A 24803-nucleotide genomic window follows, 5' to 3' on the forward strand; every position below is an offset into this window, starting at 1 on the left:
TCTTGACTGCCTTGTTCACTATACTCCAACTTCAGAGGCAGAAAATGAATTTTTTTTTCTGCTGATCATATATTCCCTTTAGCATAGCAGCTTCTAACCTCTGGGCTGTGACCCCACCATGCAGCCTGAGGGCTTTGAACATTTTTCCCACTTTTCACTCCTTGTCTTTCTAGTGGAACAGACCTCTTCTGAGGCATGGTACCATCCAACAGCTCTTACACCTCCTCTGTGGATTCTCAAGGAAAAAGCACAAAAGGAGTGTGGAATACACTGACCCTGCTGGGTTGGGCACCCAGCCGTGTCATGTGGGACACGAGCGCTCTGCGTCTGGCACAGCTGCTGCTCAGACGCCAAAGCCGTGCCTTCAAACACCGCCCGCGGCAGCCTCGTGGCCCTTCACCCCAGCCCAGAGAGCCCTCGGCCCTGCCCCTGCAGACACTCACGGCAGTCCTGCTCATCAGACTTGTCCTTGCAGTCCTCGTCCCCGTCACACTTCCAGTTGAGGTGGATGCATTCGCCGTTCTCGCACTGGAACTCGTGGGCCGCGCACGTGTTGAGGGCCTTGGCGTCGTAGCCGCACTTCTCCATGGACTCGTCCGACTGATCCTCGCAGTCGGGCTGGTTGTCGCACACCCACAGCTCTGGGATGCACATGCTGTTGTTGCACTGGAACTCGTTGGGGTTGCAGGTCAGAGGGGAGCACTTCCTTTCATCGCTGCCATCCCCGCAGTCATTGTCACCGTCACACACGAAGATGATGGAGATGCACGACTTGTTACTGCACTGGAACTCGTTGGGAGAACAGGCTTGGGAATAAAAACAAACAAGTGAGCTGGGAGGTCTCCAACGCAGCCCTCACCACTGGCCCAGCTTTAGCACATTAGGGATGTCGGAGGGCAAAGGCACAAAGAAGGCATCACCAGGGCTGTCCTGCCCCAAAACATTTGTCCCAGTGGTTACCACGAGACAAGGAGCCGCTCCTCGGCTCCTCAGGATGCATCCTCTAGGGACCACGGCAGCCCTGGAGAAGGAGGGGAGCAGGGCTGCGGGAACTGCGGGTGCTGTCCTGGCACTGAGGAGCAGCCAGGGGAGCCCCGGGCGGGAGCAGCAGCACGGAATGGGAATGGGAAGGTTGCAGGGAGAGGCTGGGGCTGTGCTGGCAGCGCCGGGGCTCCACTTGACTCCACGCTGACATTACCAGCTTCCTGACTTTCATAAGCGCAGAATCAGGTTTCAGGATTTCACAGTATGCCTGGTTTTGGACATATTAAGTGGGATGTGTAGGGTAAATATTTAGTGAGTCGAGCATCAATTTAGCTGCAATCTGCCAGTAAGGCCCTTTACAACACGCTGAATGCCTTCCCTGGAAATCACAACTCAACATTAACATACAAATGAGGCGCTTGTCAGATAGAAGCTGAGCGGAGCACTCTCCTCTGCAAGCCTAATGGACAGCTGAACCAGAGATGCCTGCTCAAATTAAACTCTCAGGTACTCCAACCAAGTGCAGTTTGAAGTCACTTTATTCCATCAAGGTGTGGGAGAACCAAAACCATGGAAGAAATTCTCCGTAAGTACTTTGAGGTAGTTACTTACAAAGGAATTCTTCTTCTGTAGTTTCAGCCCTCTATAGGGAAGTTACGGCTTTGATAAATTACAAGTCCAATAAATATAAATGCATATAAATTACAATAAGCTTTTTTTTTTTTTTACATTGCACTTGGGAAATGTTTGTCTTCAGAAGCGGAACTGCTTACTGCCGTATCTGCAGAGCCCCTACACTAGAGCACGCCGTTTAGATGGTACCAATCACTGCTATGGCAATTGCACCTGGAAAGCAGCAGAATTCCTCTAAAAGACCTGTCATATCCCAGATTTCAGCCAGTGACAGGAACCCAGTGGGATTCTACTGCAATATTATGTCTGGTTTATACCTGGGAATAAAGCTGTATTATCCAGCACTTAGAAACACGTCCACTTGCACAGATGCCTAATTACATTTTGTCTGGCAAACTCGCTGGGCTCTGCCTGATAACCTAAGCAGCCTCTCATTTCACATCAGAACACGAATGTACACAAACACACATACATATATATATATTTACACACACACACACACACACCCCGTCCCCTCCTGCCCTTGCTCTGTCCCGTTTAGCCCCAGGTTTTCCAGATGTTAGAGCACAGCAATCCACCTAACTGGAAGAGAAAGAGAATTGCCTTCCTTGCTGCAATGCTGCCATGCACTGGCCAGGACCCAGGCTCTCTCCAGCAGGGAGAAATGTTAAAGAGAATCTCAGCTGCCCCACTTGACACTAATCACAGAACGCAGCAGAGCGAGGCACCAAAGGAGCTGCTCGGCTCCTTCTGCTCTTGGTGGAGGATTTTAGATACTGAGATGCCCTCAACAGGCACCTGTCCCTTGGGACAGCCACAGTTTCTCTTCTCCAAACAGGAGGAACTAATACTAGGAGGTGAATCCTTCTCCTAAGGACCTGAAATACAAGCACAGTCTGGTGGAGAAGCATCTAAAAATCTTCCTCTTTTTCATGGCAAACTTGAGACCATTAAAATGCTCTATCACCCAAATTCTGCTCTTTATCTCCATTCAGCAGATTTCTCTATCCTTACCCCATAACTAGAAATCATCTGTTAACCCTGCTGATGAGTACACAGCTATATAACAACACTGTCTTCAGAGGAGCCATTTCATGGAACTGCACGTGGAACATTCCTCCATAAGGTGGAAATTCAAGGTAACAGAATCTTACCAATCTATTTTAAAATGGTAGTGGGAAAACAGGAATATTTCTATGGCTATGTACAGCTTCTGTAACAGATAAAGGCTGAGAAGAAGAAATTACTTTTCTGGCATTATTTTGATGAATCTCAGAAACAGCAAAATCTTGCACAGTTCTTTGATCCTTAATGTTTGGGCAAGATTGTAATGATGTGCACATTCTAAATGTGCATGAATTTCCTTTCCACCAACTGTAATGAGCCCCTCTTTTTCTCCTCGTTGTTTTCCTGGTCCCACCTCCACCCCTCCTCCTGTTTGTACATATTTCCCTTCAGAAATCTGCTGCATTGGCAAATTAGTGACTGATAAACATAGGAGTGGGATCCAGACAATGGAAGTTTGCACAAAAGCTCCTCCTTTGCACCTACAAATCCCAGTACAGATATACAATTACTGATAATCACAGCCGGAAAGGAGAAGCAGTTCAGCTTTTGTAACCTCTCATGAGGACCTTCTCAGTGAAGCCTAAGAATTGCTAGCTAGAAAATTGCATGGTCATGATTATTTTATTTCTTTTTAAAAATTAAGTTCAGTGTGACGCCAGCACCAGAGACTGCAAGCTCTCTCTCCACGAACCAGCACAGCAGGTTGGCTGTCGGTAACTCCGCTCTCCACCCCCACAGTCCTTAGGGGGATCAAGCAGTTCCTTCTGGGTCCCAGCTGCCTCCAGCAGAGAGCTCCATCCACCCCTCCCATGCTGCGCTGCTGCCAGGCAGGGCAGATAGCGTCCCAAGACCCGTCAGGGTTCCCTCATCCTCCCCGACAGACAGCTGAGATCCTCAGGGCAGGGTCAGGCCGGGCTGGAGCTGCCAGCCCTGGGGAGCAGAGCTGTGCCCGGGCAGAGCCTGGCACCGAGAGCCCAATCTATAAACACCACGATTACCTTACCCAGCGCCTGGAGAGATGGGCATGGGGCAGGAAAGCCCCAGGGACAGTTTTCTACACGTCCCCTTCCATAAATCTGTCAGGGTACCTCGCAGTCCCATCGCTACGGTATTGCAGTGCCTCCAGAGCATCGCCGTAGAAAACGTGCCGATAGTAATTAAAGGATCACTGGGGTATTTTTTGACTTGAGCAATTTGTTTGCATTCTCCAAACTTGCTGCCTATCCTATTGCAAGCTGATTCACTTAAGACCAAGGAATCAAATAATAATTTGGTTTCTTTAGCACAGAAGAAATTAATAAATGTTGTACTCTAAGGTGCAAAACCCACTTCAAACATGAGTGATCTCAACAGAAATCTTGGAAGTGTTTGTAAAGATGTGTTTAACCAACAGTCTTCAAAGCACAACTGTAACACCAGTTTACTGTAGAACACTGTAATGTTAAAAGGTTCTTCACAGTTTCAGGAGTAAAATATCACACGTAAGTGATTATGTAGATGTGATTTTGCCTATATACAAAATACACCAGAGGTATTCTGCATTAATTTTTGCCCTGTGCTATGTGCCAATCTACAGAGCACAACTGTCTCAGTTTTTGCCTCACACCCTGCAGCTGCACTCTTGTCACTTCTCTTGAGGAGAGTAGAGCAGAAGCAGCCTTGGGATAGAGGAAGTTACAAATAATAAAATAACAGAAGATCAGAGAGATTGTAGTTGTGGAGTTCGTGTTTCAGTGCTGGCTGGTTCTCTTTCGCCCAGAGCCAGGATTTAACCAGAGGCTTTAGTGAGAGTCTGGTGCAGCAGGGACACTCTTAGCTCAGGCATGGCACCAAAAAATTCAGATAATTCTGCCAGATGCTTTTTAAGTGCTTTTAGAAAAAAGCAGAATGCTCTCAAGATGTAGAATTCTCTAAAAATACAGGGTGCTCATTAAAAGCTGTCATTTAAAAAAAAAAAATATTTGTAGATAACATTTATACAATGGATAACTCTACCAAGCACGGATCCTCAAATCTAGATAAAATTGAAAAAATGAGATAAATGGTATGTCCATCATTACCAGGAGCTGGGAATTACGTACAATGGACGGCAACTGCTGTCATTGCTAATCTCTAATTAAAGATTTTATAGCTTTTCAGTAAGACTCAGGTATTTATTTCATCTCTCCTCCAAAAGAGCCATTTCCACTTGAAATTACATGTATGGCTTAAATAATAATTATTTGGTAAAATTTGTGGTAAAGTGGATAGCAGCAATTATCCACTGGTACTGAAGACAAGGTAAGATGAATTATTACACTGTATTTTTCTGACACTGTCCCCAAAGCAACTTAAAGAAATGTGTCAGAAAATTTCTGTTTGTTTAAATCTGATAATGGATCTTCTAAAGCAGGCAAAGGATGATTTGTGCATACCAACATTTGCATCAGCGAGGGGGAGATCTGCTGCTGATTCATGGCTGCTTCAGCACTGGCTGGGGAGGCTGCTGGACTTGAGAAACTCTCCCAAGCTCTGAGATTTAGGATTTGAGTTCTGCAGGGCTGAGGGGTGGAATTCCCGAGCTCCAGCTGCTCAGGTTTTCTGCCCCAAGTGCAAGCCCAGCTCCCCCAGCCCCCAGGAACCAAACTCTGAGCTGGGCTATTGATAAGGAGGTCACAGAGTGCAGACAGGGTGGATTATGTCGGAACTCCCAGTTACCAGCACTGTCAGCATGTTAGTTTTGCTTAACTAGTATTTATTTTCAGGTTTAGTTCTGTCTAAATTATTTATTTTGCCTGCAGCCAATTGCTTACCAAATAGCTGAATATTTCATACAGATCTTCTATCAAATGCCAGTCTTTAAAGCACGGATTCGTGCCTGGAAGGACAAGTTTCCCATGGAAAGCTGCGCTCCAGGAAGGACAGCAAAAGAGATGGAGGTAAATGAAGATGACCTTGAAGCTCATTGCTCTGAAAAAATGACAGGCCTCCCATGGAGGGAATAATGCAGCGGAATTGCAGCCTCACTCCCACCAGTGGTTGTTGCTATGGTGATTGATACCGAAAAGCCCATCTAGATGGAGGCTGCAGCAGGAATAGTAATTCCTGATATTGTTCAAGTCACTAATGGAGCTAAGGAGCCATCTCACGCACTCCTGCAAATTAATATTTGCATGTGCTGGCTGCCTTTGTCACACGCTGCCCTCAAACACAAATCAGTCATTTTCCCATTCTCTGCAGCAGTATTTGCATAGTATTAGTTAATTATAACCCAGCAACCAGATGCCAAAGCCCCTGCTGACAAATAATAGTTGGTTCAAAATGTATTTGGGGATTTAGAATGTATTTCCTGAGATTCATATATTTATTCCAAGTGGTTTAATTATCTGGAAATAGAATTAAGTATGACCCCCAGTTTACAGAGAGAAGCAGTTTATGTACAAAGTATGCACACTCTGCACTCTGTCTTTAATTTTATGTATGTGCAATAAGGTTGCGACTCCTACTTGCGGTCTCCTCGATTTCCCTTCAAACCAGGAAAGGGTTAGGAAGTTCATCAGATGTTCTTCTGTCTAAATGACTGAAAATTACCTCGAAATAAGAACAAGTGAATCCAGTGTAGAGGGTGTAAGGGTAAAATAAAGCAGTTTGAAAGACAAAAATGGATGGTCAGAATACCAAAGCTTAATACTGCCCTGCTGTTGTGACCATCCAAGACACCCCACAGGGATCTCATGAGGATAAAGACATTATTATTACTCTTTTATATTCTGACTGGAATATAATCAGCTGAATCAGACTGGAGATGTTTGGTACTAGCCAAAATTTAACTGGAAAACAAATGTGCTGTGAAGTGTCTAGTGAGTCTTTTTTCCTGACTTTGAAAATTGAAGCCTGTACAGGACAAGCTCACTCCTATTCCCTTAGACATGACTTGCTTATTAAAATGGCAATTTTACAGATTATACCATTTTGGCAAATCCCTCAGAAACATCTGATAATAGCCATTAAACTAACATCCACCCTAATATTATCACACCAAATTCTGTATTTCGGAAGAATATACCAACGTTCAGCAAGCAAAACAGGGCCTTCCTGAGCAGAGCTTTGTCCTGGGACAGTGCACACAAATCCCACATTACTGCACACACAGTCCTCTTGGATTCAGCAGGACTTTCTGTGGTTATGAATTTTCTGCACAGGATTTCTGTGCGTGGACTTTTCTGCACAACCACCATTTCATTTTGCCACTGTGGAGTTTAAATCACAGACACTTTGCCAGGAAAAGCCAATCTATGGATGTCACCTTCCACCCACTGGGCAGATTCCCACTCCCTGCTCATCTGCTGACACAGAGACACGACCTGCCTGTTTTCCCCACTGGGCTGCCACTTGCTCCTTACCCATTCCTAAGCACAGGGATAGTTCCAGTTTAACCAGTGGGAAAGCTGAGCCCTTTCCTCAGAATCACTCAAGTCATTTATAAGCTGCTGCTGTAACTAAGCAGGGAATCCTGGAGCTTGCTGACTCACAGGTTTGAGCTCACCTGAGCAGCGAGGGACAAAGCAGAGCTCTCATTGCAAACAGTGAGGTCAGTGCCCATAAAATTTCCATTTCCACTAATTTACTTTGCTTGATGGGAACTGTCTGTAAGAGGAGATATTGCTTATTGCAGTTTGCTTCACTGTTAAACATTCACTGCATTTGGAACATGCACTATTAACTCTTCTGGAGCACAGACAAAACAAGGCAAGGCTGAGAGCTTTGCCTTCTCAACTCCCCAGTTTACCCAACCATGTCTCACATTTCTCTAGAACAGTGATCCAAAGTGAGCTTGAATTTAGGTTCAATAACAATCAAAAGATGTTTTTGAAATAAAATGGTTAGCAGGACTGATCTGAAGGGAGAAGCATCTGAAAAAAGAAGCACTGAGGATGCAACAAGGCAATTGGCAGAATTTGGTGTAGCCCCATTCAAGGCGATGAATATAAGCACATCCTATAATGACCAAGTCCATAAACACAAGGCCCCTGTGGTGATTTTGGGAGGGGGAGAGACTGACAGACTGCTCAGGAAACAGCCAGCCCCTGACTGTTTTCAGTTATGTGATAATTAGGGGGCACAGCTAGTACGTAATGTAGGCAATGTACCTATGTACCCACAATTCCAGCAAAGAATGGCAATCATTTCTCAAAAAACAGGATTAGATTTTCTACTCAAATGGAAAATTTAATCACTGAGTGACACTGCCTGCAATTAAACCTGTAAGGGTCGTGTGCTGACTGCTCACATTAACAGCAATGAGATTTCCATGGCAGTAGGATTTGCCTTGCAGTTTCTATGATTTGGGAATAGAAAGCAGCACTTTCCTGGATTTGGGCTAAGATGAAGACTCACATACTCAACATGAGCAATTATTTTAAAGTTATTGGAACAAAGAAGGGTAATGAAGTGGTGTTTATTGTGAACTAAACCTTTCTCGTTACATTTTATCTAATGAACAAATTTCTTTGCAATGCAAAAGCAAAGTTAATCCAACCCTTATATCATCCTCTATGAAAAGAGTATTTCAGCCACTAAGATGACTTTCAGATTAGTTTTATCTGTTAATATGACTCATAAACCACTTCTTTTTTTTTCCCCTCTTGCATCAAACATGACATGGTCCTCTCCTGCGTAGGACTGTGCTGAGTTCAGGCTACTGATTTTGATTTAGCCTTCAGATCATATGCTCAGGAAGCAGAACTCTTAATTAGTGTAACACATATGTACTGGTGGCCACTGCAGGATGCAACTCCTACCCACATATCTGCCATCACAGCATCATCATTGGCAAGATTTCCCCGAATAAAACTAAACAGATTCTTGCTTTTTGGATGAATAAGCTCAGAATTATAGCTGCATTCTTATGAAGAAAGCACTTCAGGGACATGAAATACAATTGTATTTGGCAATAAGAGATGTAATTCCTTGACTGTTTCAACTTTAGGAGGTCTAACTGTTGAAAGACGGACTACCCAAAAGATAAACATAATTACAGGCCAATTCTTGCTCCTCTGCCACTATGATGTGAGATTGGACAGAAGAAGCAGAGTCAATGTCTCCAGCTAAAGTGCAGAAAAAGCAGCAGGACAAAGCTTGTGTGGGTGTGCACAGGTATCCAGCAGTCCAGCACTATTAAGCTTTAGCTTTAATTATCCACAAATCTTTGTATAAAAGCAGCTGTTTCACAGCCCTCTTCCAGCCCCCTGTGAACAACGATCCTTTGGGGTGTGAAGGATGTGTCTGTGTGGGGCTGGGAGTGTGCTCCTGCTGTTCTTTGCATCCCCCCTTTCCCCTCATCCTCCTTCAGAGCAACGCTGCAGAAGTACCACTGCTGCATTGTCTTGTTTTCACGTTGTGTTTTCATCTACTCTGCTTTAGAGAATAAATTCTTCACTGATAGGGACAATTTCTCTGTGAGGAGGATCAGCACGGGGCCACCCCCAAAGCCCCACTCGGTGCTGGAAGCTCCATTTGCAGATGTGGCACACGTCTTCCTTTATAAACCTCAGCTCAAGAGCCAGCAGCAGGAAGGCAAAGCCATCGTGCCCTCATCCTCTGCAGGTAGAGCCCTGGCACAGCTTGGGCCATGGCTTTCGGGTTTAATTCTGGATTTACACAATGACTGTCTTACCTCTAACCTAAGTTCACATACGGTTTAATTATGTTTAATTACAATGAGCATCCAATATATTAAAAATGCAGCTACCTTCACTTTTCCTGTCAGCATGCAATTAAAAGTAACTTCCAATCTCTTTCCCTTCTTGCCATTTTGTTCTGAAGGAACTCAGGACAAATATGATTACGGGCTGAGATTTTTCCTAAATAACAATGGGGATTTTTCTGCAAATTACTACTGCTTTTGAAGGAGCTCTAATACTTTAAGCAGTGATAAAGTGGCAGCTGTACATGTTTAATTTCTGAGAGCCACGGCGTAATGCACAAGCATTAATCCCTCCAGCTGTCCAGTAATTAAACATCATGTAAAGCCCAGAGGATATCATTGCTGTGCTACCTTATCTTATTTATGAAGGACTTGCATTTGTTAAATCTAGCAATTCTTTTTTTCCTTCTTGAAAATAATTGTAAATTCTTCCACCATGGCAAGTGCACTGAAGCTACAGCTACCCTCTATAAAATGCCAGGAATTTCAGACCAGCCATGTTTCTTTTCATCACATACTAAATTAATGAATAATGACAGTGGATAAATATTTCTTTTACAGGTATGACTGCAGTGCTATGGATTTTAACCCTGTTAAAATTGGTGGGTTTCTCAGGGAGAATGCATGGCAAAATCTGATCCTTTGGGTTTGATGTCCCTCTGAGCTGACTGAGGGACAGCACATAATGAATGTTAAGTCATTAACAGGCAGTGAACAGAACTAACTTTGACAAAAGCACACATTAATCAAACTGCAATGAAAGATAAAATCAGTGCCACATTATCACCGAGTTAGAAGGTCTCAGTAGGATCAGTGGAGATCTGAAATGGACTGGATCAGTGTGGTCAAATCCCAGTGGGGAGCACTGGAGTGTGACTCATGGAAAATACGGGTACCTTCTACTGCACAAAAAAGAAAACAGTGCTGAGACAACATGATGCTCTTTATAGTTACAGGACAATGATAAAAGATGACAAAACAATTTAACTGTCAATAGAAAGGTCATTTCATGTGAGCGTAGGTGCAGGAGCAGAGTGGGGGAAGGTGACTTTAAATCAGCTTTGCAATTTCCCTCCTTCAGCTGGTTCATCACCAGGTGGATCTGCTGGAGGGGATGAGCAGCTTTAGCCTGCTTTAAATTCTGCCTTCAGCCAGTGGTTCTCAGCTGACCTGAGGGCTGTTAACCAGGACACTGGCAAGAGCTGACTCAAAGTTTTCTGCACTTGGACCTTCCAAGAAAAGGACCCCTCACTTGGAGGGGCTGCTGCTTTTTTGGAAAGTAACACATGAGCCTGGAGCTGTGCCAGAGAAGTGGGAAGTTCACCACCTGTAAATGATCGACATACATGGCAAAACCTGTTGAGCTGCCATGGCAAGGACACATGGTTACAGCTGAGCACACCTGTGCTTACTGTGGTTTTCCTTACGAACTTAAAAAAACCTTTATCCAGTTTGTTCACTTTTAATCTGGCATATAATCATAAGGCTGAAAATCTAGAACTAATTCTGAGATACATGGTCAGCAATGAAAAGCCTGAAGACCAGGGTCCAAAAGAAGATGCTCTGGGTGACAAGGCTGTCACTGGCATGAGGCACCTGCAGGAATTCCTGGCTCTCACCTCAGCCAACTGCACAAGGTTAGTGGGAGTATGTCCATTGCCTGCAGAAGTTCCCCATGATCACTGTCTCTGTGCTACAGTTCAGCAGAATAAACCATGGATAAATAGCTTATTCTGCTGTCAATACATCAATGAATTCATCATTTCACTGCATCCAACTGTTGGGAAAGGGGAAAATGGTGCACTTCCAACTCCTCATTTGCAAGACACAATTTCCATATTGAGGGCAAGCAGTGGTTCAGGTGAGAAGAGATGGGGCCAGAGCCTTGTTCCCTGAGAGCATCCCAGAGTCCTCTCAGGAGGGACATGTGTGCACTAAAGGGGTTCAGTGCCATTTCAGCTGGTACAGGATGGCAGCTCCTCTCTTCCAAAGCCGCTCTCAAGTGCTCTCTGCATCCCTGAGCAGCTGACAAAACACTGCTTACTGTCTCTCTCAGCAGAGATTTAACAAGTTCTGCAGTAGTTAGCCAAGTCCAGACGGACCCCGAATTGTGTTGCTTTAATTACAGCCTCTCCTATTTAATTTCTCTTTTAGTCTCAGTAAACTCAGTCCTAAGCTTGTTCAATCCATTGTGACAAAGGTTGGGTGCACTGGGAGCAGAAAACCTTCACCAGGGAAATAAGGAGGCTGCCAGCACCTCCAAGCCAGCAAATTCAAGACTGCTAACCCTGACCTATGACTACAACACACCTGGTATTGTGAAGACTCAAATTACTTCTGCTCCAAAAACTGGAAAGTAAGATTTTTCTTTTTATATACTCTTATTTTAAAAAAGGCAGATATTTGCATTTTCAAAAACTGTTTGTGCACTGGAAGTCAGTAGTGTCCTTAAAGCCTGTCTGTTGGAAGTCAATTATTTAGACGGGCACTTAACTACCTGTGTGCAAGGATTAACACCTGCAATTAACCCCCAGTGCAACTACAGCCTGTGCAGACACAAATCTGGATCCCTGATCACTGGTGCTTTATCCATTGCAGGTGAAAGAATTTCAGTTTCCATGGCTTCTTTGACAAGTTCTTCCACAGGGTGAAAATTCACACCATTGTCTCCTCGTTCAGATTCTCTGCTTTTGCCCCCAAGTCTCTGAACAGCTGCTTTGTCCCCCCAGCTGGCTGTGCCAGTGTCTGCACTGGCTACATTTCACATGGATTCAAAAAGCAATGATATCATTCTGAGAGGAAAAATCCAGCAAGAATTACAAGGTTCAGAGCAGTAGCTGGAAAGGAAACTGCTGGAGGAGGAAGAACCATAATACACCTACACTGTTCCTACAGTTTTGGATGATTGTATATCATAATAATTACTGTCCTCTCCTGCAGGAGATCCTCCCTTAACTTGGGCTATGAATTCTGACACAGGGACAGGTTCTTCCACAGCCTCAGCACAACCAAGCTTTGCTCCTGGATACCAGCACAATCTTGTTACTGGTACAAACTACCAATGCAGAAATGCAGGCATAAATAAGGTTCATAAACTCCATATTAAATCCTCTTGTAGAATTATAAATCCAAGAGCCAGTTATTCCTATCAAAAAGCAAAAGTATACGCAGTTAAAATATTTTTGAAGAGTCACATGAGGTTGCAGTAACAGCTCTATTAACATGGATTTGGAAAGAGCTTAGGGGTTTTTCTTCTGGATGCCCTCACTCACACCATCTTCAAGTCATCATCCACTTGTTTATTGCACATGCAGGCTCTCTTCACAGAAATTATTCTGAGCACAAATAAATCCCCTTCCAAACATTTATCCAGCAAGATGTGTTATTTATAGACAAGCTGGTCAGCCCTGTGAGCAGTGCAGCCTCTGTGACAGGGTGCTGTGCTCCAAGGGGCTGCTGGTGACAGGCAGTGCTGAAGCTTCTTATAAAATGAGAATAAAAACCTGAGTGCAGAGATTAAATTAACAAAACAAAGAGAAGAGGGGATCTGAAGTGGTCAGGATACTGTGTGCTGCTGAGATAAGAGGAAACAGAGAAAGGAGGATTCTAACCAGAGAAGAAATGGGAATGTTAACAGAGTATCAGTGGATAGGCTTAGTGAGGTTTATCAGATTTGGATAAGGGAGAGGATAGCTATCAATCCTCCACAAGCTCACACAATTGTTCTCATCCATGAGGAAAAGACCTTCATTTGACAGGCAACCTCCCTGAAAGTGCTCCCACCACAGCCATTCAGCAGTGCCTCCTCTCAAAGCGAGTTTTGACCTCTGAAAGATGCTGAGTTGAGATCTTAGGACTGAAAGCTTTTGATGTTTGCACCCACCCAGGATGCTCCAAGTTCACCTGTCAATGCCTTTTCCCCTGGTCCTCATGCCAGAGAGCAGCCCATCCCACAGCCAGACTCAGCAGCGATTTCCAGTGTGTGGGGACAATGCTCAGTCATTAGACATTGGTTGAAAGCTACTAATTCATTTCTCACCAGTTACCCGGCAAGCATCAAAATGTGGTAATTTGTCCTTGGATTAAATTTTTTTAAAGGTTTCTAAGAACCTGCACATGCACTAAAACTGGAAGCTAAGTAAGAGTAGACATGCTGAAACATCCAGAGCAGAAACATTCAGCTATTTCCAAATCCATTAACAGCATCATTATGCTGAAATTATGTGGCATTCAGAACATATTGACATTCATTTTGGGGGTTACCTAATGCTTTGAAAAAAAATAGTTCAAAGCAATTTCAAGAAGATTTTTATTAGAACTAAAAGACTCAGTGAGACCATTCCCACTGGTGTAAGCAGCAGCATTAAATCAGGGGAGGCAGCCACCAGTGTAAAAGTGGTTCTAATTTCACTAACTCATATCAGGAAAATAGCAATTACAATTATCTTCTGAATTTGCCTCTAATTCAAGCCTCCCATTCAAATAAAATAAAATGTGCTAATGTGTTAAAGAGAAAACACTTAAAGAGTTTCATATGGAAAACCATTAAAAGGAAAAAGAAAAAAAGGACTAAGAAAAAAAACTTTTACAAAGAGAGCTAAATAGTGGAACAAGTTGCTCACAAAATAAAAGGTTTGATAATATTTTGTTTGATAAAGCTGAGTGCAAAGAAATAAATTTGTCCACAGCAGTCCACTCAGAGCCACAAAATGTTCATGTAAAACCTATTTCCTTATACAACTTCAAAGAAAAGACATAATGTGGATTATGAACTGGGCAGGAATTAGAGCCCCAAATCCAGTTTTCAAATGAAGAAAACTTCAATTTGTGCTTGAATGTAAACGTTCAACCCTTTCACCAGCAACCTGGAAGTAAAAGTAACATTGCTGATAGGACATGCAACACCAGAAATATTGAGGGATGGGTGAATACACAGAACTTAGTGAGCTTCTTAAAAGCTTGGGATCATTTGCACACAAAAAATTTAATAAGAACAGTATTAGAAATTAGAAAGGTGATTTTACTTCTGCACAGACTGGCAAGACTGACACTCCCTAAATTCTGGTGGTCTGTGTAAAAACAAAGTTGGAAAACCAAATGGAATACCAAAGGGAGCCACAAGAATGAGTCAAGCATTCATTCAAAAGAAAATATTTGACATCAAGAAGCAAAAAGAACTAATATATTTGGTCTACCAAAAAGGCAGCCTGAGAAATGGTTTGATCACACAGTGCAGGAGTTTTCACAGACTGAAAACACTGTTAAAAGGCTCTTTCATTCAGCACAGAAAGGCCTAATAAAAGGCAATGGCCATTTAGGGACTGAGTTTAAAACAGGTATGGGTACAGAGTACATCATTCTCTCTGTCCAGTGAAACCAACAAGCCATCTGTGTCCAGGCCTATCTATTCTACCCCAGCAGAAGGCAGCCTGAGTCTGTCCCCACTCTGCACAGGATACAGCAGGAACCTGCTGAGCTACCACAGAGGACGGTTTGAACCCTAAGGCCTTTCCATATCAGCTGAGTGTTAACCCTAATAATAATAATTAATTCTTCATGGAGTTCATTCTCCAGCCAGCCCCAACTGGAGAATCCTTCTTTCCTCTCTGGTTCTAGAAGTCACCACTTAGCACTGCAAAGCAGAGTGAGTGAGTTTGTTGGCAGGAAAAGTCATCCCTTTCCATGCAATTTGTAACAGTCACTCCAGGACTTTTATAGTCCTACATGGAGATGGTGCATCTGTATTAACTCACCAGGAGTGCAACCAGCCTCATCAATTCCACTTTCACAATCCTTCTGCCCATCACATCTCCAGGACAACGGGATGCACTTGTTGCTTAAGTCTCCACAGCTGATTTTTTCAAATGGACACACTTGTTTGGCTGGAAGAAGAAAAACCAAAGAAATAAACAGCAGTTAAACATATTTCTAAACATTTCTAACATTGTTTATGCTGTTAACGTTACTTTGACTTTGAATGGCTCAATCCTGAGACATACTGGAATGAAATCCCAAATCAACCTGCTGCCTCTTCCATCAGGCTGCCCTGGGAATGAGGCCCTTCCTGTCCCTCTCAGCCAAAAGGAACTGAGAAAGCTGCTCCAGCAGGGATTCCAGCTGAGAACTCGGGGCCGATTGCTAGGGAGGGATGCTCAGAGCAGCACCAGGCTCTGCCTCCCTGCCCAACACACTGAGCTGGAGCTGCTCAGTCACTGCCCTGCACACAGCACAGCAGCTCTGCACACACCACCTCCAGCTAAGCCAGGAAAAGCCAATTCCCCGTTTTAGGACAATGCTGTACGTCTAGGTTTGGCAAGGCAATTTCCAAACATAATGATCTGGGCAGACTGTGGTCAGCAAAGCTGAGGAAAAAGCAGCAAGGACAAGCAGGAACTTTTGCAGATATTTAACAAATTAAGCTTAACTGCATAAATTGAAGGCAACTGTGATGTCAGACACGGAGACATAGGAGGACCTGCAGAAGATAAAACCTCAGTATAGGCAAGAAGACAGCTATGAAAAAGAATCTGCCAGATTTATCTGGAACCAAGTAAGCTACGAAGCTCATTCTCTCATAACTAGTTTGCATTGCTAAAATTCCTATTTTTTTCTTTCCTTCATACTAGTGTAAAGAGCAACAGATCTACATTTACTGTGACAAGGCTGCTGAAATGCAAAATGTTCCACAATTTAAACAATTGTTTAGCATTCTGGAATCATCATCCAGTTTGGCAGGATTTGCTTATTAAACAGACCAATTTCTCTCTTCAAAAAATTACATGTGTTCAAATATTTCTTCCATTGGTATTAATGATAATAATACCGTGTATGGCTGCAGGTCTACTGAGCAGGTGGGAACCTAAATTCTAAATTAAAACCTTCACATTACCCTGCCCTGGTAAAGGTATTTACGCAAAGTCTATCAGCTTCCCAAGTGCTGAGAGAGAGGATGAAATTTATACTTCCCCTTCCACCTCCACAAGGAGGCTGTGAAAGGGCATCCTCCAGCCCCAGAGCATCCATCAGCCACTTGGAGAGCAGTGCCATTTAATCCCCGCATTTCTCTGTCTTAGCGCCTTGAAGTGTTGCAAGAAGCAGTTTTGAGAAGCTGTGGGCAACCAGTACATCAAGAAAAATTAGGTCCTGCCACAGACAGACAGTTCATAACAGATGTAATGAAGTTTTATAACCCCGTGGCATGACAGCATTTCTGCTGAAATTTGCTCGCTGCATACCTAAATAACATTTATGAATGTTGCATGATTACAGGGGGGAGGAAGAAAAGGATCCTTACTTAGGCTTTGGGATTATTCTTCCAGCAAATTAGTAATAAAATACATTGGAAAGGCTCCCCAACAAGACCCCACCAGGATCGGTGTATCTGCCAACTCAGGCCAGGTCCTGTGCCCCCCTAAGCTGCAGGTTTTGTACTGCCCAACTACATCAAGGTTTGGATTGGACTGGCATACTGGACAAACTGGGATACAAAAATGTCACGGAGACATTTGTTAATCAGGTTATTGGTCCACATCCCCCAAAACCTGTTCTAGTTCTTCTTGCTCTGGCAATAGTGATGGAAAAAAGAATTTGTTTCGATGCCAAGTAGGACCAGGTCTTCCATCCTCACTGTAAATCTCCATTGAGAACCAAGTGGGTCAAGACAGGTAAGAACATGTTCCACACCCCTGATTTTGAAGAAGGTGAAATATAATCATAAAATGGTATCATCACACAGTGGGATCATTAACCAGCAAAAAGGTTACTTACTGGTCACAGTTTAAAGCACAAGAATTACTTTTGCTTGGCTGCTGTGGGCAGATGCTTAATAGCTTTGGGAAGCTGAAAGGTTTGGAAAGGTATGAATAGAAGGCTCCTATTTATGGAAAGCAACCTCTGTGTTAATCATCTCCCTGGCAGAATAGTTATAGACATTTAAAATATATAAATCAAAGCTTGAACTTTCAGGGATGCAGTGATAGAAGCTGCTGTTGGTCACAGTTCATCAAATCTTTGTGTTCCAGTGGTTTCTGCACCTAAGCAATCGTTGCATGGAAACCAACGACTTGTAAGCACTGGCAGCTAACAGAGAGGGGATCTTACACAAAACTCAAAGCAAAACTTTGGTGAAAACATCCCTGCATTTCCAGCAAGTTGGGTGTTTTCCTCCCCTCTCCTCCATGAGGCTGCAGATGCAAGTGCAGTTCATGTTGTTGTCCACACTATTAAAGAGGCTTTCAGCAAATACAGTCCAGACTTAACATTTCTGTTTCTGTGCACGGCTACACAAACCCAGGCCTCTTGGGCTGACGTGACCAAAATGTTTTACTTCCTCCTTCCCTCTTTGTGCAGGCAGAAAGGAAAGGGTTAGTGCAGTGTGTGATGGCGAGTGCTCTTACCCTGGATGCATTCTGGACCAATGCGAGTCATAGCAAGATCTGCCTTTTCAGAAAAGCACCATTAAACAACTTGGTTGAAATGTCAGACACATCAAGACCGATTTATCACAATGAACTGCAAATGCCAAGGATGGACAACAATGGTTTATTTATAAGGAGACAAGAGCAAAGAAGACAAGAAGGTTCCATTTACTCACTACCGCCAATGGCACATTCTTCTTTCTCTTTACAGGAGGCTACAAAGTCTTTCAGAGAACCATAGAGCCTAACTGGCGCCCCACTGTTTGCTTCCTCTTGTGCCACTGCTGTGCTTTTCAGGCTCCGGACATCGTGTATATTCAAGAAAGCCCAAGAAAACAAAATTGATTTACTTTCAGAAGACCATTTGTCAGGTTCTCACCAAACAGGTACTCTAAGAGCATACACAAAATGCAATTAAGCAGCTTCTACTGGTGGGAAACCCACAAGACTTTTCAACAGCAGACTGAAAAGAATGCCCTTTGTGGAAATACATCATCTTACAGGTCTAAACAGCTCCTCTATCTCTGCTGAAATAACTCCCCATCCTCTCCAGACTGCCCCTTGTGGTTTCCCCAGGCTCTTCAGAAGCTCCAACCCAAAACTTTTTTTTCTACAACAGAGAAAAATCAATACAAAAATGGTGTAATTGTTTTCTGCCATGACAATGAACTGTTCCCCCAAATATTTCCACTACTTTTATCACGGAACTTAAAATTCCTACCTCCCTCTTTCCCCAGCAATGGTTTAATTGTCAGATTTTTTTTTTTTTTAAGGAATGGTTTTTAACAAGGACCTCCCCTCCTCAAACACTGCTCTTAAATCTTCTTTTGTCACAGCTGGCAGAACTGCCTCAGAGATGTACCAAGAACAACAGAAGTGTTCATACCTGCCCAAGAAGAGGATTAGAATCCAGTGCGTTTCCAGGGAAAACAAGCCAAACTGGTAAATGAGCAACTGCTCTGCAGAGAGGAGGGGAGCTGACAGGCAGAGATTACTTAGGGAAATTCAGAACACAGAGCTCTCAATCACTGAAGATTTGTGATTCAGAAAAAAATCTCAGTCACAAGTTTGCATATATTGTTCTTTTTTATATATGTGTGTGTGTGTATGAATGTATATCCCTGTCTGCACTTAGTACTGACTTAAAACTCAAAGTTTCCCATTGAAGTATTTAAGGGGCATAAGAAACACAGTTTAAAATCTATCTTCTGACTTGAAACGTTGTCACAGCTGAAGGTGTGTGTGACTGGTAGTTTCCTGCTCTTGGCCCTTCTCCCAGCTGTGGGTGGCTGTGAGGAACACTGGCCTCTGCCCCATTCACCACAGTTCCCTCTGCAGCTCAGGACAGGCCACTGTTGTTTAGTTTACTTTACTTTTGATGTGTCTCGACCCTTCAAGACACATCAGCTTCTGGGTGGGATTTTCTAAGGTGTGTTATATCATATTTGATGTACTTGATCTCCGTGATGCCTTCCTTGTGACACGTTAGGATCAGAAGTGTTTGTGTGGGGACAGCAACATCCATGGTGGGTGATTCCCACGTCCTGGGAGTGTCTTTGGCCCTGGTGCACAGAGCACTGTGAGCACACAGGGACTCCCCCAACCCTCAGCTTTCGCTGGGTGCTTGAGTTTGGATCTGGGCATCAGCAATACAGACAGAACACACTGTGGGGAATGCTAATCAAAGAATTGTTCCCACCAAGGTCAGGAGCTGCACTGAACCTTCTGTCATGAAAAGCAACACAGTACAAGCATCAGCCTGCTGGGATAGCAAGACTTACATGAACTTGTAACGTCTACAAAAGCCGATCCAGCAGCAGCACTTGGGTTGCTCACCGTATCTGTACTACACGTACACTTGAGATCTCTGAGAAAATACAGGCAACTCTGCAATTTCAGTTGAAAGCAGCCCAGGCCAAAACAAATGTCATGATTAGTGTCTTAAGTGAATTAAGATTACAGCAGTGAGACTTGGAATGAGACCAACCCACCAGCAATGACGCCTCTGTTGACAGAAGCAGCCGCCCCATCCATCTGCTCCCACAGGAAACTGTTCTGGTCAGACTGGGGCACGCTGACACCACCCATTCCCAGGGCTGGCAGCTTCAACAGATGCTACCTGACTCTACATTTGTGAGTGTCTAAGTGCAGGCTGATGTGCCACAGCCTTTGTGGCAGCATGCAAAGGCACAGAAACTGTGAAAAATCTATTCCTCCTGCACGAAAGGATAATTAACTTACGGGCACTGCCTTTCAACTTTCAACATAAATTAAGCAACTCAAAAGACAGATTAGGAAAGGTGACTAAGGAACTATAGTGTAAAATGTCAGGGACAGTATGAACAATTGATACAGCTGATAAATAGATTCAGTGGTGTGATTTGTTTGATGATGACTTATGTTCAGAAGTTCCCAGGGGAACAGAAGAGGATTTGCACAGATTTCCCTCCATTGCACTGCACAGTATAGCCCTTATTAGCTCTGTCCTTGTGTGCTCTACAACATCTTGTATTAGGAGTCTGATGAGTCTCCAACTCCTCTACCTTGAAACTGGAGGGAGAAAATAAACTTAGCACACAAAGTGTTCAGCTCGTCTAAAAGAGATAGGTAGCAGGTACCTCGCTTTTGCGCAGATTAGCACATTGGTGATTACCACCTCTGACATCAGAGTGAAATAATCAGGAATTCAAAATCCTAGGATTAATTCTAATTACTGAAATAGAGACTCACTGTCAGAATAGCAGTGAGGTAACTTTTAGAGGAAAAGTGTGTTCCAAAAGCCCAGACACTACAAACAACCTCAAGTAAGAAAATGATTCTTTGGTATCATGCCAATAGTTTGAACAGGTGATATAAACTGTATTTGGGCACAGTGCAAGGAGGTAAGAGATCACTATAGCAGGCTGCAGACAAATGGCACCGGGTTTTAGCTAAGCTCCATGTCTCACTACATGGGTCAGGAAGAATCCCTGGCACCCTTGGAATCCTGAATACTGTCACAGCCCAGGACAGCAAGCTGCACAGAAAGGACTGCTACTCTTGGGCTTCCAGTGCACCATCTTATCTTTGATTCCTGATTGCTATGTCTTACTCATCCACTTCAAAAATCAAAACTACCATCAAACTTGGCTATAGAAAGCATTTCCTTCCCTCAGTCTGACTGGCAGGACTTCAGCTGATTTTGTATTCCTGTAAACACAGCAAATGCTCTTTTGCTGCAGTCAGCTGAGCACATCTCACCTAATTAATCTTAGTGTGTCTCCAAATACTGTTCCAATGGCACTTCTGTTCTCTACCTGATGTGCCCAGCAGGCCCTGCTGCTGAGAAATAGAGTCCTTATATTCAAGTCAGTTGGCTTTTTTTGGGTAAATCCAAGTCTAGGGTCCAAGTCAATGGCCCATGGTAAACAGGAGGTCAAACTAGTTGATTACATGATCCTCCCTGGTGTCAAACTGCAGGAAAATTGTGATACTTTCAGTAGGAATCAGGCAGCTTTTTAATTGCCTTTAAACTATTCCTCATGGTCATACTTCTGAAATGTCAGAATTTACAAAGATCAGACGTTTAACAGCAGTGTGGATATAGGCTGCTGATCCTCACTGAGTTCCATTTTTTAACCATCTAGTGCTTGTAAAACAACAGTGCTTTTTAACTGCTGTCTGTAGAGTACACTGTGACATTCCCCCACTGCCAAGTTTGGTTGTGCACAGAGAATCCAGTTTCTAAGAGCCCATGACAGGTTATTAGGCGTGAGAGAGATGCACATGATACAGTGAGGGCTTTCTGCTCCTGAGCAAACTACATTTCCTTACCTGCCACTGCACACATGAGAATTCATTGCAAAAGTTTATTCCCTAAAGCAGCTTCTATGCCCAAGCACCTTGAGACAAAAACTGCCTTTCCAGGGGAAACTGAACAGCTCCACAGATATTGTCAGCAATCCCTCAAGGCCAGTCCTTGGCCTTCCTCTCCACCCAGCCCTCTCTGCAGTGCCCTGCTGGCTCTCATGTTCAATGCCTCGGGGCACTGCTTTGCTCAGGGATGCACAAATCCTTTAATAAATTTGAATGAGACACAGGATAACCATGGGATTCCAACTCCATTCTTTGCTACCATTTTCCACAGGTTCTGAACAACACAACATACACAAGAACCATGGACCACACCAAACCCGTGGTGTGACCTGCTGCTCAACTCCACGGGGCAAGGCAGAAATGTGAGCAACAGAATGAGGCTGGTGCAGAGCAGCTCCAGCTGAGTAAAGCATTGTTGCAATTATTGCACAGTGTGAAGCCATGGGAGGGCCCAGGAGCCACGTGCCACCTCTGAATGCCAGTTTCTCATCTTTCCTGACACCACAGCCATATGGTCACGAGAGACGTTTACTCAGATTAATCCAGAGAAGAAATGAATACAGCCCTGTAGTGATAGCCCTGCTTCATGACAGTGAAGCACAGCCCTCATTGTTCAGAGGAACAAAAAGAGGATTTTGATAAACTCAAGTCAGAGGCCATCTGCCAACTTTTCCTCCTATTTCTACCAACTTTGGCCCTTTGCATGTCTACTTGATGGAAGAGAAAAATCCATAATTTACCCTGGACTTGAAATGGAGAGCTGTTTAAAACCCTAACATGACCCCTCCTTGTGAAACCACCAGATCCTCTTGCCTTTCTCTCTGCTCCTCCTCTAAACCAGAGCAGAAGTTGCCTTCAAGAGGAATTGTGTCTCTAAGACATTATTCTGGCTACTGAAAACCTGAGTTTCTACATCAGATTTCTTCAGATAACTTTGTACTACTTAAAATTTTATTTTCTCTTCACTGGTGATTTTGTATCATCTCAAGGATCTTCTCAAGTTGGTCATGGCCTTAGCTTGGCAAAGAAGCAAGAAGATACTAATAAAAAACACAGGGAAAATCCCAGACATCATAGTAAGAAACCAGAACAGCTGAAAAAGAACCTGTTCCTGGCAGAAGTAAAGCAGCAATGTGCACTGCAGATTTCAAACAGTTTCATAATAAACTGACAGTTGACTTTGGTAGTTAGCAAACACCCAGGCCTGCCAGCAAAACCCAGGACTCAAAATTTTCTTTAGAGATAGATTTCTAATAGAAAACCTATTAAATATTCCCTTTTGTGAGAGGCATTTTTCATGCTCAATCAAAAGCAAAGCTTAAAAAAAAATTCAACAATGTCATGACTTTAAGAAGGTCAGAAAAATTACTCTGCTTTTTTCTACCCTGAACATATCATCTTTAAACTCTATTGTTTCTAGAGCTAGTTTGAAAGAGAATGATGTACAACATTGTCCTGTCAAACCTCCCATCCCACCACTGTCTACCTCAATAATTACCCTGTCAATCTGTGTACACGTTGCCAGTTGCAATGCAGTTCAGCCTTCCCTTCCCTTCTGTATTAACAGTATTGGGGGAGGTCAGAGGAGAAAAGAGAAAAAGAAAAAAAAAGGGAAAAAAAGAGAAAATAAAAGTATTTCGCCTTTCCCATAGCCCAGAAATCAAATGGAACTCCAGTCTTTGACATGGTTGAAAGCTGGGCTCTGTTTCTCAGTACAGATCCTCTATCTCTGCTTTTTTCCAGGGATGCCTATTGTGAAAACCTAAGCCTGGCTACAGACAACCTTTAAAAATCTATCACGATCCACTGTGTTCCCCCTTGATTAGTGATGCGTGACGCCTTTAAGGCAGCTCTGATTCGGACAGGCCTTAGGAGAATAAACCACCCGAGGGTAACAGCTGAGCCAGCACAGACTGGGAGCCAAGCAGCTGGGAATGAGCAGAGTTCAGCCACAGCCATGCTCTGGGAAGAAAGGCAGTGTCAGGGAAGGAATGAGAGTCGCGAGGTTAGGGCGGCACAAGCTGGGATGAATGGAAGTCAGCTAATTAACCCCAGAAATGCAACTCCTGAAAGGAAAACTTGTTCCCTGCCCGAGATCAGGGATTCCAGAGCCTTGTGGGCAAACAGATTTGTGAACACTGAAACTTTCTCACGCAGCCACTGAGGTGACAAATGGATGTGCTGAGCTGAGCTGAGAAGTGGATGTGCTGAGCTGAGAAATGGATGTGCTGAGCTGCTGAACAGAGCCCTCGGGAGTGATGTGCCAGAGGTGGGGAACAGCCTCTGCCTTCCCCCCAGATGGGTCTCAGTACAAGTCTTTTGTCACCTATTCAGGTGTCAGCCTAATTCCCATGACCTGGGCATCCCACGGGCACACACCAGAGCCCACCCTCGACACAAAGCCCATCCCTCCTGGTCTGAGTTGGCAGAGACCACGGAAAGAGCCGATCTCCACAGAAACAGAGGTAATAACCACATTCTCCTGATCTCTACTGATCCAATAATGCTTCCTGCTTTATTCCTAGCCTTTGGGTCTAAATGCATTGCAGCTTTAACAACATCAACTTTCTTCACTAAAGATTCAGTGATAAAATACTCCAGATTGCAGCACACAATAAATCAATCATCCCTCCCTGTATGGATTTGTAACTCAGCAGTTCGAAAGCATCTTGGAACAATTTCTGCACAGATACTTTTAGATAAGGGATAAATTTACTTTTTATTGAATCAAATGTTATTGACTGGCTTTGGTTTATAGATAAAAGTGACAGAGTTTTTTAGGGCTCTTCAAATTGTTGGTACTGTGACCCTGAACTGTTTAAAAAATTAGTTTCTAAAAATAATTCATTCCCTCAACTGGCAGTATCTCACTTAGTCCAAGCCTACCAGACATTATCACCTTGGTCACTTGTCAAATTCACAAGCTAAGCACAGCACCAGGACAGATTTATCTATTTTTCTTCCTATATAGTAATTTCTAGAATGCCCCAAAATATGCATCCCAGAGTGCCCAATTTCTATTACAGCAAATCCAGAAACAAATTCCAGATGGCAGCTTATTTCATACATATTCTGGCATATTTAGGCACTTGACTTCTCCAGTTCTTTGGGAGCAAATTAATGCTCAACTCACAATTAGGTTTTAAAGCACTGTTTTAAAA

General features: G+C 43.6%; 1 protein-coding gene and 1 long non-coding RNA gene across 4 annotated transcripts in view; one reads left to right on the top strand and one right to left on the bottom strand.

Annotated features, from left to right (window-relative positions):
• LRP8 (LDL receptor related protein 8) overlaps window positions 1-24803 on the bottom strand; it is a 172247-nt gene that overhangs the window by 22062 nt on the left and 125382 nt on the right. For both annotated transcript variants that reach the window (XM_068198794.1, XM_068198793.1), the window contains exons 4-5: window positions 15124-15252; window positions 444-806 (exon numbers count right to left, since the gene is read on the bottom strand). In XM_068198794.1, coding sequence (XP_068054895.1) covers window positions 444-806; window positions 15124-15252 — 492 coding nt within the window. The remainder of the gene's footprint in view (window positions 1-443; window positions 807-15123; window positions 15253-24803) is intronic.
• On the top strand, window positions 703-14557 carry LOC137478758 (uncharacterized). Of its 2 annotated transcripts, XR_011001775.1 has the most exons (4): window positions 703-827; window positions 2159-2756; window positions 5502-5603; window positions 11969-14557. It is a non-coding gene; the product is annotated as an uncharacterized lncRNA (long non-coding RNA). The 2 variants fall into 2 exon arrangements; XR_011001774.1 differs by lacking the exon at window positions 11969-14557 and having other exon boundaries at window positions 5502-7041.

Source organism: Anomalospiza imberbis, chromosome 9 (genome assembly GCF_031753505.1).
Source record: "Anomalospiza imberbis isolate Cuckoo-Finch-1a 21T00152 chromosome 9, ASM3175350v1, whole genome shotgun sequence".
Classification (NCBI taxonomy): Eukaryota; Metazoa; Chordata; class Aves; order Passeriformes; family Viduidae; genus Anomalospiza; species Anomalospiza imberbis.